Consider the following 21,795-nt stretch of genomic DNA (forward strand, 5'->3'; position numbering starts at 1 on the left):
CACTGTTTTTGGTCAACAGGTCTGACACTCCAGCGTCACTTCTTCTTCCTCTTAAAGTCAGCAATAACTGACTCACTTCTTCTTCCAGTAGGGCTGTCTTAACAGCATCACAGGCACCGGGGGCAAAGTAGTGCACTGGGGCCCCTGTTCTGAAAGCAAAACAGAAACATACAGGCATCAGAAACATTGTGGTCCCCTGGCCAGTGCCCATTGTGCCTATACATTAAGAATGCCCCGGGACCTTTGTTGTGACTTAGCTATGATAGATAGATAGATAGATAGATAGATAGATAGATAGATAGATAGATAGATAGATAGATAGATAGATAATTTATTAATCCCAAGGACAAATTCACAATGTGACATTGTGACAATGTGTGCTATGTGACATTCACCAAACACTGTCAGTTGGTAATATGAACTCGCCGATCGAAAGGGCCGCAGCAGTAACAATGTGTTGTGGTCGCTCACTGCATGCGCCCTTTGCAGCGCAGACTGCGCACCGGCTTTTCGCGGTTAAGTATATAAACCAGGCCTACTGATGAGATTCTGAACCGGCACAGTGGAAACGGTAGGACAGCGACTCCAAAATGAAGTGGTGAAAATTTATAATACAGCCGAAATGCTAAACTGCGAATGCAGGGTGTTTTAGATAAAGAAACCGCAGCTGTGCGAGGATTTTTGTCCCATACGCCGCCCGGTATCTACAGTCCACGCCCACTCCGCTGTCCCGTCGTATTATTGGTTTTCGTCCCCCCCGCCCTCGCAACCCGGAAGTGGGAATTTTGGTAAAATGGCAGCGAAAAGTAACGGTGGGAGCTCGGTATTTTGTGCCGTGCTGCTATTTTATTTATTGCAGTTGTTCGGACAGAGTGATGCTCGGCTTCACCACCTCGTTCTTAAGGTAAGCCTTTCTTTCTACCACGAAGAAACGGACGCGGCATTGCCTTTTATTTAATAAATCATCACAGGGCATTAATCCCCCCCCCCCCCCCCCCCCCCCCCCCCCCCCCCCCCCCCCCCCCCCCAGTAGAATAGCCGCCGCTTGACATCTTGTTTAGTATCTCGACCTTCACTGTCAGCTATGACAACACGTGAAAATAAGTACCGTATATAAAGATAAATGTAGAGTAAGATCAAATCCGTAACATTTGTAGGTGAATGACACAGACGAGTCATGGCGGTTTTAAGTTTAAACATCTGCGGTGGACGAAAGCTTGCATTGCTTTACATGGAGACGAGTGCGAGTTTGTTTACTGATTTACACTAAAAATCACCCCTTCTCAAAGCGGGCTGCTAGATTCAGGTTAACGGATGACTTCATCGGGTTTATTTCGTTTACGAATATTTACATTGAACTGTAACGCCGAAGGAAGTTAACGCTGAGGTAACAGGACACTCCTGTTCCAGGCGTCGTTTGCTAGTAAATCGCTTCTCGCTGAACCATCGAAGTGTCATCACATTACGTGTTCAGTTTTTTGTTTGTTGTTGTGTTGCAGTCAGGACAGGTGATGGAACGGATGACACTGCAGTTGTGACCCGCTGATCCGGCTACTTTGAGCAACTGTTCAAAGCTGACCCACCGGCTAGGATGTTGAATATCTCAGGGTCCACGGTTTTTGAGGCTGAACCTCCAGTTAGCTGTGAACCCCACCAGTCTCACTGAGATTGCACAGGTGCTGAACCAGCTGACGGTAGGGAAGGCTGCAGGGATCTGTTGTATTCGGGGTGAACTTCACTAGACTGGAAAACTGGACTTGTCGTCCCTCTCTGAAAAGGGAAGGGCGATCATTTGGATTGTGACAAATACTGGGGATAACAGTACTCTCTTTGTGCCTTGCTAGGGTCATCCTCAATAGGATTCGTGATCACTTGCTCACCTACCAGCAGGTCAGGTTTTACACCTAAGAAGTCTACCATCGACCACATCCTGGCACTGAGGGTTCTCGTGAAGTGCAAGTGTGAATATCCGTAGAGTTTCTTTGCAGAATTTGTCGATTTTCATAAAGGCGTTCGACTCAATAATTTGAGCTTCCCAGTGGGACATCCTTCGACTTTGTGGGATTCCCCCCAAAGTTGCTGCATATCATGGCCGGCCTGTACACTGGTACTGTGAGTGCTGTGCAGAGTGGAGGAAGAACCTCTGCATTTTTCTCCAGTTGATTCTGGGGTCTGTCAGGGGACTGTTCTTTCTCCTACTCTATTCAGTGCTTGCATGGACTTGCATGCGTGTTGGGCTGGGTCGTGGGGTCATCTGTTGGTGAGGAAAGATTCACTGATCTTCACTTTGCCAATGATGCTGTGATCTTCGCAGAGTCAATGGAGGCTCTGATCCGGGCTCTTGGGAGTCTGAGTGTCTGGGCGTGTGAGTGTCCTGATAAAAACCCAAGATCCAGGCCTTTAATGGCCTCTTGGGCATGGCCATCAGCAGTGTGTCTGTCTGAGGAGAGAGTGTCCACCTTGTCGAGAGGTTTACTTACCTCGGCAGTGACATTCATGTCTCTGGTGACTCGTCCTATGAAGTCAGTAGATGGATGGGAGAGAATGGGGGTGGTGGTCATGTGGTCATGAGATCACTGGAAAGGGGTGAAGGTGGAAAGGATGAAGGCCCAGGTGTTTGTAGAGTCCTGGTGCTTCCTGTTTTGCTTTATGGTTGCAAGACATGGATGCTATCCAGTGACCTGAGATGAAGACTAGACTCCTTTGGTTCTGTGTCTCTTCAGAGAGTCCTTGGGTACCGTTGGTTTGACTTTGTGTTGCTCGTGGATTCCCGAATTAGGCACATTACCTGCATTGTGAGGGAGCGTCAGTTATGGCACTACGGCCATGTGGTGCAATTCCCCGAGGGTGATCCAGCTCACAGGATCCTCATTGTTGAGGACTGGAGCGACTGTACTAGGCCTTGGGGACGGCCACATAACACCTGGCTGTGGCAGAAAGAGGGTCATTTCCCGAGGGTGGGACTGCAAGTTTGCTTTGGGGGTTGGCAACTGGGATCCTGAGCTGTTTTGTTATGTGGTGGGTATAACAACACTCTGTGCCAGTGCGTGCTCCCTGACCTGACCTGTTGAGGAGAATTGTGGTGGTGGTTGTTCTGAAATCCTAACATTCTGGAAACCGTCCACTTCAGGAACTTGTTATTTGAGTTGTGACAGGTAGAATGGGTATAAATAATTTTATTTGACTGATGCCTATTATTTTTGGTTGCACTGGTCCGTAGTAATCCTTGAAAATCTCAAATTAAGCCCACCATCAAAATGCATGACTTTTTCAGTCATTGCCTTTTTCTTTACTTAATCTTGGCGAGTCGCAGGCAGCCCCCGTGACCACCAGTTGTGTAGTGTGATATCCCCTGTCACGATTATGATAAAATTAATAACTGACAATAATTGCCCTTGATATTAACATTGTGATTATTAAGTGCAGTTAACTGTAAAATGAAATGTTCAAGTTGTCTTGCCAACTATGTTGGCAACATCTATCTAAAATGGAGGTTCTGTAATGCAGTGTGTAAACAGAATACGATATACAGTTAGGTCCATAAATATTTGGACAGAGACAACGTTTTTCTAATTTTGGTTCTGTACATTACCACAATGAATTTTAAATGAAACAACTCAGATGCAGTTGAAGTGCAGACTTTAAGCTTTAATTCAGTGGGGTGAACAAAACGATTGCATAAAAATGTGAGGCAACCAAAGCATTTTTTGAACACAATCCCTTCATTTCAGGGCCTCAAAAGTAATTGGACAAATTAAATAACTGGAAATCAAATGTTCATTTCTAATACTTGGTTGAAAACCCTTTGCTGGCAATGACAGCCTGAAGTCTTGAACTCCTGGACATCACCAGATGCTGGGTTTCCTCCTTTTTAATGCTCTGCCAGGACTTTACTGCAGCGGCTTTCAGTTGCTGTTTGTTTGTGGGCCTTTCTGTCTGAAGTTTAGTCTTCAACAAGTGAAATGCCTGCTCAGTTGAGTTAAGATCAGGTGACTGACTTGGCCATTCAAGAATTTTCCACTTCTTTACTTTAATAAACTCCTGGGTTGCTTTGGCTGTATGTTTTGGGTCATTGTCCATCTGTATCATGAATCAATTTGACTGCATTTAGCTGGATTTGAGCAGACAGTATGTCTCTGAACACCTCAGAATTCATTCGGCTCCTTCTGTCCTGTGTCACATCATCAATAAACACTAGTGTCCTAGTGCCACTGGCAGCCATGCACGCCCAAGCCATCACACGGCCTCCACCGTGTTTTACAGATGACGTGCTATGCTTTGGATAATGAGCTGTTCCACGCCTTCTCCATACTTTTTTCTTGCCATCATTCTGGTAGAGGTTGATCTTGGTTTCATCTGTCCAAAGAATGTTTTTCCAGAACTGTGCTGTTTTTTTTAGATGTTCTTTAGCAAAGTCCAATCTAGCCTTTCTGTTCTTGAGGCTTATGAGTGGCTTGCACCTTGCAGTGCACCCTCTGTATTTACTTTCATGCAGTCTTCTCTTTATGGTAGACTTGGATATCGATACGCCTACCCCCTGGAGAGTGTTGTTCACTTGGTTGGCTATTGTTGAGGGGTTTCTCTTCACCATGGAAATGATTCTGCGATCATCCACCACTGTTGTCTTCCGTGGACGTCCAGGTCTTTTTGCGTTGCTGAGTTCACCAGTGCTTGCTTTCTTTCTCAGGATGTACCAAACTGTAGATTTTGCCACTCATAATATTGTAGCAATTTCTCGGATGGGTGATGGGTTTTTTTTTTGTTTTCGCAGCTTAAGGATGGCTTCTTTCACCTGCATGGAGAGCTCCTTTGACCGCATGTTGTCTGTTCACAGCAAAATCTTCCACATGCAAGCACCAAACCTCAGATCAACTCCAGGCCTTTTATCTGCTTAATTGATAATGACATAACGACAGACTTGCCCACATCTGCCCATGAAATAGCCTTTGAGTCAATTGTCCAATTACTTTTGAGCCCCTGAAATGAAGGGATTGTGTTCAAAAAATGCTTTAGTTGCCTCACATTTTTATGCAATCGTTTTGTTCACCCCACTGAATTAAAGCTGAAAGTCTGCACTTCAACTGCATCTGAGTTGTTTCATTTCAAATTCATTGTGGTAATGTACAGAACCAAAATTAGAAAAACGTTGTCTCTGTCCAAATATTTATGGACCAAACTGTATATCGTATTCTGTTTACACACTGCATAACAGAACCTCCATTTTAGATAGAAACTTTATTAAACTTGAAGGAAATTGCTGGGTAATAGCAACAGATAAAAAATGAACAAATAAACATACAGCAAGAATTATACTAGTTTTAGGTTTGCTAGGGCCAGACAGGATTCTCAAACGACAAGAGATCTGGGGACAACCCGTTAAAAAAAGTGTGTAATGAATGGCAACAAAATCCTGCTCTGCAAAGGCTCCGCCCACAGTGCTTCTTTCTACAAACTCCGCCCCCCAATTCCTTCAGGCTGTGTGCTTTGTAGACCACCGCCGGGGTTTCAGAGAGAGAGCAAAAGATAATGAATAAAAAGACTTGATGACGGGAAGAAATATAAAAACTAAATGTATTCATGGGCTGAGTAGCACACAGTAACTGAAGCTTCATAATTAATTTGCACATTGTCACGAGCGCTGCAACTGTGGAAACAGACAGACACACACGTGTAGACTGTTGTGGAGAAATCTCAGAAAAAACAAACAAGAGTCTTCAGAAAGGCGGTCAGAATTTAAGAATTTATTGGACAGCATAGAAAACAATTGCAGAGCACATAAAGCCTGTCTCCATTCATGAAGTGAGCCCCGAGTGTCCAGAGAGTCTTGAATATATTACAATTCTTATCTCCAAATGTCCCCCTTTCCAGACTAGTTTCCCAATATCTACTGTATAGAGCTTCCCGTGATGTTGTCCCCACTCAACACCTTTATTAATAACAAACACCTGATGTTCCAGACCATTTCATAACAATATTCTTGCCCCTGAAGACATCCCTATAACAGTCTTCTTTCCATAATAATATTTTTGCTGGCAGGACATATTTGCCATCCGGCGATAAGTATCTCCTGATTACACCTTCCTTCATTCTTACAGCCTAATCCTGAGCTATTAAGATAAATGGCCTTTCAGTTAATCAATTCTTAAATATTCAATTCTTAACATTTGAGTTGAAATCAGAAGGGCCCATGTATGGAAACTGGACTGCCTAATTAATAATTCAATAAATGATTACTTGTTGCACCAGCATCCTGTAAGGCTAAGGCTAACATAACAGGCAACTGTGCCAGTGGGCACCAGCGCACAGCTTCACTGATGAGGGCCAAGCTGCGAACAACATGACACAGTGCTTCACGCTTGGCTGAAAAGAAAAAAGACAAGACTTTAACAATTGCTTCTTTAAGCTCACTCATATGTGCTACTATATCTTATTATTATCACTAAGCTGTATAAAGAAACATTGCCATATAAACGTAAATACTACTGTAAAACATATACGTGCATGCGAATATAAAAGCCCATGAATGCAGACAGCAGCGCTGTTAAGTCATGGCACATAGCTGCCCGGTGGTCTGACAGAGGCCAAGCTACTGCTTACATCAATGGCACATGTTCAGGAAAAAGTCCCGCAACTTTCAATAATCAACTCTTAAGCCCCTATAGTGCTCAAACTAACTAATAATCATAACACATTGAGTTTTAATTTTATTGCCTAAGGCAGGGGTCCTCAATCACGGTCCTGGAGGGCCGCAGTGGCTGCAGGTTTTTGCTCCAACTCAATTTCTTAATAAGAAGCTCTTATTGCTCAAGTAACGCTTGTTTCACTTTAGTTGTCTCGCTCGATTATTTTAGTCTTAAACAGCTGTATTCTTGGTTTTTAATCGCTCATAAATAGCAATAACATGAAAAAGAGACCAGCATTTCTCCGTTTAGCTTGTTACCATTTGCACCTGTGTGTATTTATCTTGCACTATTGTGTTTAATTAAATACTTGGAAGGAAAGTGAAGAGAAAAAAGTGAAGGACTGAGAATTACTCCTCCATTTTAGCCTTCAAATCATTTGGATGATATCCTTAGAAAGGGAAAAAAAATCTAGAATATGAGAATGACCTGACATGGCAGAGTTAAAGCACCAACAAGTCATGAAATGAAATTATTGGCAACAATTGCTTTCTAATTAAACAACCGGGTTGGAACAAAAACCTGCAGCCACTGCGGCCCTCCAGGACTGTGATTGAGGACCCCTGGCCTAAGGTATTGATGAGCTCTAATGCTGCTAAATGCCATTTAATTGCTTATATGTTTTATACGCTAGCTTAAGAGCTTACCCTTTACTCACACAGGCAACGGCCTTACATGCAGTTTGTTTTGTCTTAAAAAAGTTCTGCTCCTGCATTTTTCAAAGCAAAGTTTGCCTGCTTGCTTCCTCAGAGAGCATGATGACCTCGTCTCACAGCTCCTCTGGCAGAAACTCAACACAAAACAAAGCAAGTAAGAAGGACAGGCAAGCAAGAGGCCTCTCTTACAAAATAAATGGTGTCCTTTTAAAGTTGTTTCAGGCCTAGACTTTTCATAGCTAAGAACAGGAAAACTAATAATGCAGTACATTGATCCTTGATCAAAATTCTCAACAAGACCACCACAGCTTCTGGGCTCCACAGGTTTGAGAAATGCCTCTGTCTGCTATGATATCTTTCTGTCATTTTAACTATTGTATCACTACATGACATTGCAACAGCAAGTCGAGTTTAGAGAAGCATTGTGACCTATGGGTATGCCGTGTTGTCACGGCATATTATTTATATTTCCAGTTAGACAGTCACGTTCAATTTCTTTAGTTATTCCTTTTGAAGGTTGGATGTTGTGCAGCCTCGTCTGTGCCTCTACTGGTGTTATTAGTCAGATTTGCTGATTCAGGTGTTTTGAGTGTGTGGCGGGCAGCTGGGGGCTGTGCACGGGACGCCGAGAAGGACCGGGAGAGGGACTAGGCCTCCTCCGGACCATGAGAGGGCAGCTGCCCTGGTTTGTGTGGGGGCCACGGCAACTGAGCTTGGAAGCCCAACCCTATAAGTGCCCATGGCCACAGCCAGGGGGTGCCCCGAAGACCCTGAAGTGCTGGATGTCAGCATTTCCGCCACACCCGGAGGTGCTGGCGGAAGCATTACCAGGGACACCCGGAAACATGTGACACTTCCTGGTGTGGTGGAAGCTCATCAAGGGGCACCTGGAGCATGTCCGGGTGGACACAAAAGGGGCCGCCTCCCTCCATTCGTTAGCTGGAGTCGGGTGGAAGTGGACGAAGCTCGGAGGAGAGGAGTGGAGGCAGTGAAGAAAGGACAGGATTATTAAGAGGCCTGGACTGAGGGTGTTTGGTGCAGGGGCACTGGGTTGTGTGTGGGACTGAATACTTTGTATATAGTTGTAAGTAAACGTGTGGTGGTGTTTGAACATTGGTGTCTGCCCGTCTGTGTCGAGGCTGGTCTCCATCAAGTGCTGAAATCTGCATCTCCCGTGGCTCTTCGTTTCCGCTCTCTTAACGGCAGTCTTCTTGACAGAGTGTGATTCACTGTTCATTTCAAGTGAATTTTTTGAAGTTCATATTTTTATGACTATAGCTGCCATTCCTTTCAGGCTTACATTGTCTCCTACACTATTGTTGTAATGCTGAACAATTAAGAGAACACACAGCACCTGCAACCAGGGCTGTGGAGTCGGTAGATAAATCCTTTGACTCTGACTCCTTAGTTTCCAGTACTTCTGACTCCGACTCCCTGGTATTTAATATGCTAATGTATTTTCCATTGTGACAGTTTTAAGGGTCCCCGTGACACTTTGAACCCTCAGACCAGACGTCAGACACCAGATAAAAGTCCAATAATAATAATATTTATTTGAACAAATAAGTGCACAAAGCACCCTTCTCTCTACAATACTCATAAACTACACAATAACTAATCAATCCTCCACTCCCAGACGTGTTGCCACCCTTCCACCCAGCTCAGCTCATCGTCTGGGATTTCCCATAGTCTTTTTATATTCCCTGACCCAGAAGTGTTTCCAATCCCTCAGTCCATGTGATCTCCTATCACTTCCGGGTCAGATAAAAATCCTCTTCTTCATCTCGGAAGCACGTCATTTCCCTTGTCGCTTTGCCTATGACGTACTTCCAGGTTATAGGGCATGTAGAATTCCCTGAGCCTCCCTACAGCGTCTCCTGGAGGTCCCCATGGTATCCAGCAGGGCTGGTTGTAAAAACTACAAGGTCCATGAGGCCCTGCTGGAATTCGGGGAACCTCTATGCCAAAGGGAGAGCTCCACCTGGCGGCCTGGGGGTATTGGCCGGGATGACAGGCCCGGCCATCCCTCACACCATGTTGATTGAAGCAAGGCAACATACACATCATTTAACCACAGAACTACTGGCTTGGAAGTTGACTCTACCATATTGGCCAGTTTAAACAAAAGACAAGAATCCCTGAACACACATTAGGCCATAGCACACACCTCCACCTGCATCATTACACTTGTTTACACTCAAATGAACTTGTTAAACACATTATATTTGAAATAAAATGAAAAACACTTTTTGTAATGTACCATAATCTAGATTACAATATGTGAATGGCAGGTTGTATAATAGCTCAGCTGAACTTATTCTTACATCAGAGAAGTACTTAATTATGACTATTGTTTGTGAAATGGGACATTTGAACTTGCTGTATTTTTTTTCATGACAATTTAAATTTATTACGAGTCGGAGTCAGTACATTTTTGCCGACTCCAACCCCGACTCCAGGTACCCAAAATTGTCTCCGACTCCACAGCCCTGTCCTGCAAAAACGAATTGTTCACGTTTACCATTCATCCATTGATGCTTTCAGATGCCAATGTATAATCTGATGCCAAGGAGAAGTTTTTCCCTTACATCAGGTTGTTTATTTTTAAAACGTGCAATGCACTCTCTGCACATATGATACACATTTATATGTCTAATAGGCTGTTTTTTAGGAGACTTCGTCAGTTCCTCAAAACTTGTCTACTGTTAGACATGATTAACGAAAGCACCTTGGATCTTTGCAGTTCGAAATCACCACCACCATATTGATTTGCATATTCAAGAGGCGTAATTCTGAAGGGAGAGTGGGTGGGGAGGCAGGCGCATGCACGTGTGTTACATTTCACGCTGACCGGGATTTATGTAGCGGAAGAACGTGGAAGCTGGTGTACGTACAGATTTATGCATCTAGATTTTTTTTTTGTGCGTATGCACATTTCTGTTTTTGTCCATATGCTATGTTTTAGTCTGAATTCTACGCATGGCATTACACATGAGGCCCCTGGTTTCCAGTAGGCATGGTTTGGGTTGCAATGGATTGAAGAGTAATGGGGGTAACAGCCAACAAATGCTTACATATGCTTGTGAAAGCGTTATTTATTTGATATTTGGACTTCAGTCTTCACACATTATACACTTCACATCAGCATTTTGTCTTTATTATTTTAACGTGGAAAAAGTTTCTGTATTAGTTATATGTTCAACATTTCTTGCCTCGCATTTCCTGTGATCCTACATTTACCCAGATCGTTGTAGACACGGAACACACATGAAATGTATGTTTTCCAAATAACGATATATAATTTATCCTGTACAATTCCAGATGCCTCACACCTAGATAAAGAGACTTCAGCAGTGAGAAGTTTGCATCTGACTTGACTTCAGCTGCCTCAGTGGGGGTTGGGATAGTAGGCTGCTTGCGCTGATTGAGACATTTGAAAAACAAAGACGCTGATGCAGAGGTGCGAGGGAATTTAAGGTGGCCCTTCATTGCAAATGTTTTCGTAGGCCTCAGGGATTCTAGTGGTAAAAGGCAGCAATCTGCAAACTATGTAAGAAATAGTTTGACATTAAAGACCTCTCAACAACTAACTCGTTTCACCATCTGCAAAGTGCAATTGATCTAGTACGGAGTCCTGTAAAAAAAAAAAAAAAAAGAAAAAAAATCCATTTGATCAAATTACCTAATTTTTTTCAAACAGATTTCTATTTCCGTAAGAAGCATATACCTACCAGGTGTGTTTTATTTCACAAACCATGTTGGTTTTTCGTCCTCGATTCAGAAGCACATTTTATTCTGTCATTATTTTAAAACACTCGCACAGATCCCTGCCTCCTCACCCTGCTCCATCTGGCCCTATGGCTGCAGAAGTTGAAGCAGGTGATGACACAATGACACAAGTGAGGGAGCAAAAAACGTATTTTAGCAGCTATTTACAAAAAAGAAAGAAAAAGATAAAATGAATTCAGAGAAGGCGAGTCTCTGCACACTGCCATTGAAAAAGAGATCAAGAGCTTCTTGATGATACCGGAGGTGGACAGTGATGTAAATCCACGCGAGTGGTGGAAAAAAAAAAAAAAGAAGTACATTTGGCATATTGGGGAAACTTGCAAAAAAAAAAAAAAAAAAAGTACCTGCGCCTTTCTGCCTCAATCAGCCCTTCTGAGAGGACTTTCAACATCGGAGGAAACTTTGTAACCGCTAACTGTGCTGCTTTGAAGTCTGATGCTGTGAGTACACTGGTGCTTCTGTCACAACTCTTCAAGTTTTCTCAGTAGAATTTTACAATTGATTTATTTTTTTCTGATATCATTATGCAGTATTAGGCAGAACTTGTTTATAAATGCTATAGTTTACTTTTTTTTTCCAGGCTGAACTTTGGATTTTTACACAATAGCACAGTATGTTAGATTTTTGGTCTTGTTTGTATGCTGCACAATTCACCATACAGCACAGCAGTCTATATTTATTCAGACAATAATAATAATAATAATAATTCATTACATTTATATAGCGCTTTTCTCAGTACTTGTTCATGCTCTGTAGTTTAATTATGATTAGTATTTTATTCCCATTGGGTTCATATCTTGTTTACATTAAGGGTAAGTGTTTAAAATGCTCATATAATAATTTTATTAATTTTGTTTTGTCTTCATGAATTTTTTTGCATAAATCCTTTAGGCCACTTTGAAGTGATTTACCCCGCCTTGCACTGTTTCATCTCAGTAATACTGAGTGATTTTAATGTTGTTGTGTTATTTTACTTCAGTTTTAAGTACATAAATAAGACCTGTTTTCCTTAACTGTTGTTCCCATTAATCTCATTAGTAAGCTACAATTAATATCCTATTTATCCTATTAACAAGACCAAGCTAGATCAATAAGACTTTTACAAACACGTTTTTAAAAAGTGCAAAATATCTTCTAATTACTGTTATCGTCAATGTCAGTCAGTCAGTCAGTCAGTCAGTCATTCATTCATTTTCCAACTCACTATATCCTAACACAGGGTCATGGGGGTCTGCTGGAGCCAATCCCAGAGTGCAAGGCAGGAACAAATCCCCGGGCAGGGCGCCAGCCCACCGCAGGGCACACACACACCCACACACCAAGCATACACTAGAGACGATTTAGGATCGCCAATGCACGTAACCTGCATGTCTTTGGACTATAGGAGGAAACCCATGCAGACACTGGGAGAACATGCAAACTCCACGCAGGGAGGACCCGGGAAGCGAACCCAAGTCTCCTAACTGCGAGGCAGCAGTGGTACCAATGCGCCACCGTGCCGCCCTATCGTTGAAGTCCCAGAAAATATTGAGATATATTTTTTTGCCAATATCACACACCCCTAGTTCTGACTTGATATTGTAATCGTTTTGGAAAAGTACTGGTAAAGAGCCTATGAGTTGCATCAGCAGTAACCAGACAACTGATATTTAAGTGGTCTTGTTACTTGTCAGTGAAATCACTTTGATTATTACTATGTAGTTAAATTCCATAACATGTTCACTTAAAAGGTATTTTTACAAGCACACACTGGTTACTTTGTAAAAGCTTTAAGCTCAGATAATCTAATAGTCATGGCACTGTATTAGTGCTCTCTTTTATGTTGGTATAACTCCCAAAAGCCCTCTTGACTATTCATTAAAACTCAAATATGCTCGCTGACTAAGCCTTCTGTCCAAATGCACTTGTCTAAGTCCACTCTAAATACACACAATCAAAAACAATGCAGGCCTTCCCTTATGAATTCTGCAGTCCTGTTTACACAGAGTATTCATTTAAAAATGACATTTTACTGAAATAATTCTAAACTTCATATTAATGCAAAACAGAAATTAAATATTACCACATAATTTAAAGATACATTTTTAATTAATGTGTGATTTGCGTCACTGTGTTTCTTAACCCCATAGGATGACGTGAGGCAGAAGGTCCACCTCAACACCTTTGGCTTCTTTAAAGATGGCTACATGGCTGTGAACGTGAGCAAACTCTCAATGTCTGGGGGAGAGATTTCCAAGATTGACAGTTCTACGGTAAGCATCTCTGTCTTGCTGCCTGTGTTCATAGGATAACAATGTTGAGTTTGTATTGTTTTGTGTTTTAATGCCGTCTGTTTAAGCTTGACATTGTAGCTGCTCATTTTGTCATATTTGTCATTTTACTCCTATTTACTCTGTCCATTTTTTTTTTGTTTTTTAGCTTGGCTTTAGCCTGGACAGAACAAGTAATGATGGATTCTCAACATATTTGGTATGTGCTATGCAATATAATCTAGCTCTTTCATCCATTCATCTATTTTCCAACCCACTGAATCCGAACACAGGGTCACGGGGGTCTGCTGGAGCCAATCCCAGCCAACACAGGGCACAAGGCAGGAACAAACCCCGGGCAGGGTGCCAACCCACCGCAGGACACACACACACGCACACACTAGGCCCAATTTAGAATCGCCAATCCACCTAACTTGCATGTCTTTGCAATGTGGGAGGAAACTGGAGCACCCGGAGGAAACCCACGCAGGCACTGGGAGAACATGCAAACTCCATGCAGGGAGGACACGGGAAGCGAACCTGAGTCTCCTTACTGCGAGGCAGCAGCGCTACCACTGTGCCACCGTACCACTCTAGTTCTTTCATTCTGCTGTCTTAACATCAGGGCGGACACTTCATTATGATCATACCTCCTTAAACTCCTGCGCTGTATATGGTAAACCGTGGCAAGTAAACATTTGTGCTGCTGTATTCATATTAAATGTCACAGTTCCCCTTGTATATTTGGAATCTTACTGTGTACAGAATTTAAATGTAATTCTTTAAAGAACCTGCGTATTATCAGCCATTTCTTTCTATAATGATGTCGTCTGTGAACATGCTGACAGTTAGTGCAATGTTTAGGGTGATTTGCTATGGTCTGTGAGTGTGGCCACTTTTTGTGATAGTTAATGCATTGTTTGTTTTGTAAGGTCAGAATTAGAAAAGTGTATAGCAGTGGAATCATTTTCTATTATTTTATTAGAGGTTGGATGGTGTTGAAGGCACTAGAGAAGTCTAGAAACATAATTCTTACAGCACCACTGCCTCTGTCCAAGTGGGAGAGTGATCGGTGTAGCATATAGATGATGGCATCCTCCGCTCCCACCTTCTCCTGGTATGCGAACTACAGAGGGTCGAGGGCGTGGCGTACCTTTGGCCTCAGGTGGTGAAGCAGCAGCAGCCGCTCCATGGTCTTCATCACATGTGACGTCAGAGCGACAGGCCGGAAGTCGTTCAGCTCACTAGGATGTGATACCTTTGGGACTGAGGTGATACAAGATGTTTTCCAAAGCCTCGGGACTCTCCCCTGTTCCAGGCTCAGGTTGAAGATGCGCTGTAGAGGACTCCCCAGCTCCAGCGCACAGACCTTCAGCAGTCGTGGCGATACTCCATCTGGACCCACTGCTTTGCTGGCACGAAGTCTCCTCAGCTCTTTCCTCACCTGTAACTTACATCCCATGCATAGATTTTGTTAGCACTGGGCTTAATGGAGTACCTTTTTAAAAAAAAAAAAAAAAAATCAATTAAAAAGTGTCATTCTCTTAGTTTTGCTATATTTCTTCAAGTAATGGGAAGAGCATTTAGGACTGAAGCCAGAAAGGATGTCTTTACGCAAAGAGTCATGGGAATCTAGAAAAATCACCAAGCCATGTAATTGGAGCAGAAACCTTGACATCCTTTAAGAAGTATCTGGATCTGAGATATTCAGACAGCTTAATTGTGAGCTAAACTAACAAGCGACCAAAAGACTGAATGGTCTTCTCGTTTGTCAAATTCCTTATGTTCTTATGGTATATAATAATGCCTTATCTCTAATTTCTTTGCCTGTTGTTTTTCCCATTGCACCAAATTATTTTGAAAATGATTTACAGCTCTGCGAAAAAGTATTCTCCCTTTCCTTGATACCCACTATTTTTGTATTTCTGTTGCAATTAGTGGCTTCAGATCTTTAGGCAAAATATATTAGATGACGGAAACCAGCATAAACATAAAACAAAATTTCTAAATTGCTACTTAATATGTTTAAGTCAAAAAAGGTATCCAACACCTGCATCGTACATGTAAAAAAAAAAACTTAATTGCCCTTTTATTTCTCAAACAGCTGACCAAAGTGAACCGATAATTGGACTCGGCTGACTGTTAAATGTAAACCTCATCCTATGCTGAGCCCTTACCATGAGAGTGAAGTAGACACCACAGAGTTTCAAGAAGAACACCATACCTCGATCAAAGGCAATTGTTAAAGAAATGAAGAAAAAGGGTTGTTGAAACTTGCCAATCAGGAAGGGTTTACAAAGCTAAGGCTTTTGGCCGCCACTGCACTACAGTACAGTGTGACCCATTTTCTCCAAATGGAGAACATTTAGAAGAGTTGTGAATTTTGCCAGGAAAGGCCAGTCTGTCAAAGTTACTCCAAGAGCACAACAACATTTCATTCAAAAAGTCACAAAGGATCCCAGAAGAGCATGCATAGAGCTGCAGGCCTCTCTAGCCTTGGCTAAGGTTAGTGTTCCTATCAAGAGACAAAGGAAAAGTGAAAATGACTGATACCAATTTGTAGGAAGCATTTAGCTGAAGTTACTGCTGCTAAAAGTATGGAGACCAAGTACTGAAACTATGAAGGCAATTAATTTTTTTTGTATGTTGTGATAGGCGTATTTGATAACTTTGTTCCTTAGATAAAGATAGTAATGATTTAAAGCCCTGTTGCATGTTCACTCAGCTTCTTTTTCTCTAATAGTGCATTTTCTTTAAAGACCTCAGGTCATTTATTGTGTAAAATATGCAAAATCAGAGGAGATTAATAAGGGGACAAATACTTTTTCACAACATTGTACTACACATTGATCTTAGCCCCCATCAGGAAGCGTGATTCAGCTTAAGCAGGTTTGAAAATGTTATGTTACTAAATTATTTGCCTTGTTTTTATTGTATTCCTGGGCTCTGTCGAACTAAATGTAAGTACTGCACAGTAGAAGATCCAGCGTGTTCTTCCTACTTTTATCATTTCAGAAATGTTGGATTTTTACTGGATGATTGCGTATAAATTCCACTGGCCACTTTTTGGATGGCAGGCTGACATTTAGGCATTGCAGCTGCTTTCTCAATTATTCAATCAAACTATATTTTAAATATTGTCTTTTGCAGAGAACAGGCCGTGGGTGCTAAAGACTATTCGTCAAGCAGAAAATCAACTACAGTGCAAAATGATTGTGTATCTGGCACATTCCAAGAAAATTGGCTGATTGAACATGGGTGCAGAATTTGAGTAGATTGGCCGTGTGGTGGTAGCTGTATTAGTACAGAAGAGTTAAGAGAATAAGCTAGTCACAGGAACCTCTGACAAAGAGAGAAGAGGTTGATTTTTCACCATGATATAAACGTGACTTGTGGTCAGGCTAGACTGATGAGAGACTCCAGTCCACCAGTCTTGATTTTATACAGAGAGTCCCCCTCATCAGTTACTTCGCAGTGCCATCAGGAGTAGCATACCAAGCTACACATCAGAGACATTACCTCAAGGCACCTGAAAACGAGCCTTCAGGGACATGGCGATATTGTCTGTTCTCTCTTAACTGAGTTCTTTGTTTTGTTTCCCCTCAGGATGAAGATGTCGATTACTGTATCCTAAAGAAGTTCCCCAGCAATGATGTTTCAGTAACACTTCTGTTGCTGGACTTTAGCAGTGGTTTGTAAGTGTCCAACAATAAGAATATTTCCTTTTCAAGAAATGGAAAGAAGAAAGCATACTTGTCTTAAATCACTTAACAAAAGTAAAAATGTTTGATTGTGCCTGTAGGAGATACTAGCAATGCTAACAGTTTAAGATAGGTTGAAAACCAAATAATCAATGTGTTAATGTTTACAATGCAACATGCAATGATTATGTCTCTGTTATACAGTGCCCTCTATAATGCTTGAGACAGACACATTTTCCTTGATTTACCCCTCTGCTCCAGAGTTTACAAATCAAATAATTCAGATGTGATTAAAGTGCACATTGCAGACTTTCATTTAAGGGTATTTGTATACATTTTGGTGACACCATTTAGAAAGGACAACACTTTTTCTACATGGTCCCCCCCATTTCAGGGCACCATAATGTTGAGCATAACCAGAGAAGATCCTCAGCACCTGGTGATGTCAATGAATTGAAGACATCAAGTAGTCATTGCAAGAAAAGGATATGCGACTAGGACGGCTTTAATATACCCACCATTGCTATGTCTCAAACATTATGGTGCCCTGAAATGGGGGGACCATTTAGAAAAAGTGTTGTCATTTATATATGCTGTGACTGAAATATATGTAAATACCGTTAATTTAAAGTTTGCAGTGTGCACTTTAATCCCATCTGAATAGTTTCATCTGTAATTTTTAACTCGGGAGCAGAGGGGGAAATCAAGTAAAAATTTGCCTTTATCCCACTTTTATTGATGGCACTGTAATCAAATTGGTATGAGATCTGTGAAAGCAGTGTTAATGTTTGTGATGCACCATCTGTTGGAATGACAAATACAGCACATTGTATTACTAAAAATGTTTGTGCTATGCTATCGTTTGGTGATAGAGACAAAGCAACCAGATGGACACACACACACATTTCCTTTTATTAAGGTGGATGCTTAATGCTCAAAGACTGGTTAGAACTGGACTGTATTTTGCAGTTTGTTAGGCAGTGTCTTGAACTTGTGAAGCAAAATAAAATGGGTGTTGATATACTGTATTTGTCTTGACATAGCAACTGGACAGACACTTATCATTTTATTGAGGTGGAATAGCTGTGATTCTTGTGTAAGGCGGGTTGAACTCTAAGTGATCAATGTACACCTCAGAATTAACGCTTGCAGTGCACCGTCTGTTGGAATGTATTTTGTAATGCATGTAGTAATAAAATGCATAGCAGTTGTTACTCCAACAGATGGCGTATCTCAAACATTTGTAGTAATAAAATGCATTACTGCAAATGTTTGTAATGTGCAATCTGTTGGAATGACAAAGGTAATGCATATGTCTCTGTTATGCCATTTGGTGTGACATTCATAAAAGCAGTATGTTTGTGATGTGCCATTTGTTGGCATTACGGAGATACAGCAACCTTATGGACACACAAATATGTTTCGATTTATTAAAGTGGATGCTTAATGATCAAAGATTTGTTCGAAATTGAATGCATTTCTCAGTTTGTCATGCAGTGTCTTAAACTTGTGAAGCAAAATAAAATGGGTTTTGAGGTGCTGTATTTGTCTTGAAGGATTTTTCATTGCTTAAAATATGTCAAGTCAAGTTGGGGAGCGTGCACTGTTATAGTGCATTGCCGCACCCACCACATGACAAAACAGCTCAGGATCCCAGTTAGCAACCCCCCAGGCAGACACGCGGTCCAGTCCCACCCTTTGGAAATTACCCTCTATTTGGCGCAGCCAGGTGTTACATGGGCGACCCCTTGGCCTGGTCTAGCCACTCGAGTCCCCAACAATGAGGATCTTACGAGCTGGATCACCCTCGTGAAAACACGCCACATGGCCGTAGTGACGTAACTGACGCTCCCTCACAATGCAGGTAATGTGCCTCATTAGGGACTCCGTGAGCAACACAAAGTCAAACCAGTGGTACCCAAAGATTCTCTGGAGAGATACAGTACCACAGGAGTCCAGTCTTCATCTCGGGTCACTAGATAGCAGCCATGTCTCATAATCATATAGCAAGACAGGAAGCACCAGGACTCTAAAGACTTGGACCTTCGTCCTTTTGCATAGATATCGGGAGCGCCACACACCCCTTTCCAGTGACCTCATGACCCCCATGCTCTCCCAATCCTAGACTTCATAGGAAGAGTCACCAGAGACATGAATGTCACTGCCTGGCTCATATGTCTTGACCTTAATTACAATTTTACACTTTAGGCTTCTGGTTATTACAAACATTTATTGTTTTGTTACAGTGTGAAAATCAAGACTTCTGCAGATGACACCAAATTGCCTCGTATCGTCACAGGGAAAAATGTGTCTTGGGATCAGCCTCTTAAGGAGAAGAAGAAGAAAAATGACATGTCACGCGATCCGACTCCAGGTGTGTGTTGTTTGGCATCTTCATGCCTTTTTTCTGCCATTGATCTATTCCTTATTTACGCTGTCAATATCTTACAACTGAAAGAAAGGTTGAGTGTGGGTATGTATGCCATACAATCACATGGGTGGAGTAATAAAGATTCCTTTAAATACTTCCTCATTAAAATCACAACATTCTCAAATCTGTTTAATCCATTTTAGGCTTATGGGAGGACAGAGCCTATCTCAATTTGCTAGTTTGTTGACATAAAAAAAATGATGTCCCTAAAATCATAGAAAGCTGTGCCAGTCTGCCCCTATCTACAGTCCAGTGGACAATACAAGAGATTTTAAGGGCAGGTGAGAGCTTTTTTGAGTTCTTTAGGCTTGTTTGCTTAACTGGGCCGGCGTAATATTTTATTAAGAAATTTGTAAATCTCTGTCAGTGGCTGCTAAGTACCGTGGTTGTTTCTGAAGCCAGCCATCATCAGAGTTAAATGTTTTCTGGTTACGTTTATTGAATTGCTTCCTCTTAATTTCCATCCTTGCTTATGTGATGCAATAGTTAATTGAAGTAATTCTCCTGAATTAATTTTTAATGCCTTTGAGAATTTTGAAGATATTTGAATTAGTTGCTCATTTTTTGTTTCAAGGATTTAAAAGTTAATTTCCTTTTTTAACAGGACAGCCTCTCAAGTCCACGACTAGAACTGAATGCACTTTTCTCCACAATACCTAGTGCTTCTACAGAGCATCTATAACGTATTCAGAGCCCATTACTTTTTTTCACATTTTGTTCTGTAGCAGCCTAATGCTAAAATCTTTTCACTTCATTTTTTCCACATATCAGTCAACACTCAAAACCCTACAATGACAAAGTGACAATGGGATTTTAATTATTTGTACAAATGTATTATAAATGAAAAAGCTGCACTATCACTATACACAAGTGCTATGACACTTGAAATTTGGCTCAGGTGCATCCTATTCTGTTGTTCATTGTTGAGATGTTTCTTCATCTTGTTTGGAGTCCACTTTTAGTTAATTCAATTGATTGGACATGATTACGAAAGGTGCACACCTGTCTGAATATGGTCCCACAATTCACAATGTGTATCAGAGCATAAACCGAGCCGTGAGAGCAAAAGAATTACCTGTAGCGTCCGACCCACTAATTAGTAAATAATGGATGAATTAAACAATTAGAACACCTGAAAAAGTAGAATGAAAATCAAGATGAAAATATTGTTAAAAAGAAAAAATACATTATTCCCATATAACTGCTTGGTCCATATATTATCTATACTAATTAATAAAAGGTAAAGCCCTCACTGACTGACTGACTCATCACTAATTCTGCAACTTCCCGTGTAGGTGGAAGGCTGAAATTTGGCAGGCTGATTCCTTACAGCTGACTTACAAAAGTTAGGCAGGTTTCATTTCGAAATTCAACGCGTAATGGTCATAACTGGAACCTCTTTTTTCACAATATACTGTAATGGACGGCAGCTCGATGGCCGTGGGAGGAGGAGTTGAGTGTCACGTCCTTACGCCTCCCACGTAATCACGTGTAAAGACTGTGAACGCAGTAGGGAGAAATGAAGGAGGAGCCGCAAACAGCGAAGAACAAAAAATTCATTAAACAATTGAGAAGGGAGCAAAACAATAAGAAGCGAGCGAGTGAAGCATACAAGCATCTTCATAAGGGAAAAAAGCACGGTGTAAAACGTAAGTTTAAATTAAGTTTATAGAAACGCTCCCGCTGCGGATTGCAATAACATATTCGCGAGATAAAAGTTTAATGAGAAGACACAAGGTATAAACGAACCACACGGCGTAGCGCAACGTTAGCGGCTTCACCTCTGGCGCTGATGTTCGAGATTTGATTCCCGAGAGCGGATGCAATGAGTGTGTACGCCTGATGAGTCCAGAATTAGGGAGAAACACGTGTCGCATACTCTTTGCATTATTTGAAAGTAAACTATTAAAACCATTCTATGATCTGCTTCTCGCAACTGAAAGATGGCACATGGCGGATGTTAGCCGACTTGCTGACCGCAACGTTAGGGGCTTCAACTCTGGCGCCGCAAACAGCGAAGAACAAAAAATTCATTAAACAATTGAGAAGGGAGCGATTAAATTAAAAGCAGTACTTCGCCACAACGAAGCGCGAGAATTTGGCTATATATATCTGCTTCTCGCAATTAAAAGAGGGCACGTAGCGGATGTTACAATCAGATTGTGATTCAGACTAGGAATGCAATGAATGTAATTACCCCGATCTACATACAAGGCGAAAGTCTTGCAACATTCAAAGATGATGTTTTGGGATAAGTACACCATGGAACATAAAAGAGCTTATGAAGCC

The 21,795-nt window shown here is 41.7% G+C and overlaps 1 protein-coding gene across 1 annotated transcript in view; it reads left to right on the forward strand.

Annotated features, from left to right (window-relative positions):
* The first annotated feature begins 778 nt into the window (after nt 1-778).
* Nucleotides 779-21,795, forward strand: part of gpr107 (G protein-coupled receptor 107) — a 194,725-nt gene continuing 173,708 nt past the window's right edge. Inside the window, exons 1-5 of the mRNA XM_028808533.2 lie at nt 779-904; nt 13,255-13,377; nt 13,544-13,594; nt 16,981-17,069; nt 19,322-19,449. Coding sequence (XP_028664366.1) covers nt 794-904; nt 13,255-13,377; nt 13,544-13,594; nt 16,981-17,069; nt 19,322-19,449 — 502 coding nt within the window. The 5' untranslated portion in view covers nt 779-793. The remainder of the gene's footprint in view (nt 905-13,254; nt 13,378-13,543; nt 13,595-16,980; nt 17,070-19,321; nt 19,450-21,795) is intronic.

Source organism: Erpetoichthys calabaricus, chromosome 9, assembly GCF_900747795.2.
Source record: "Erpetoichthys calabaricus chromosome 9, fErpCal1.3, whole genome shotgun sequence".
In the NCBI taxonomy this organism is placed as follows: domain Eukaryota; kingdom Metazoa; phylum Chordata; class Cladistia; order Polypteriformes; family Polypteridae; genus Erpetoichthys; species Erpetoichthys calabaricus.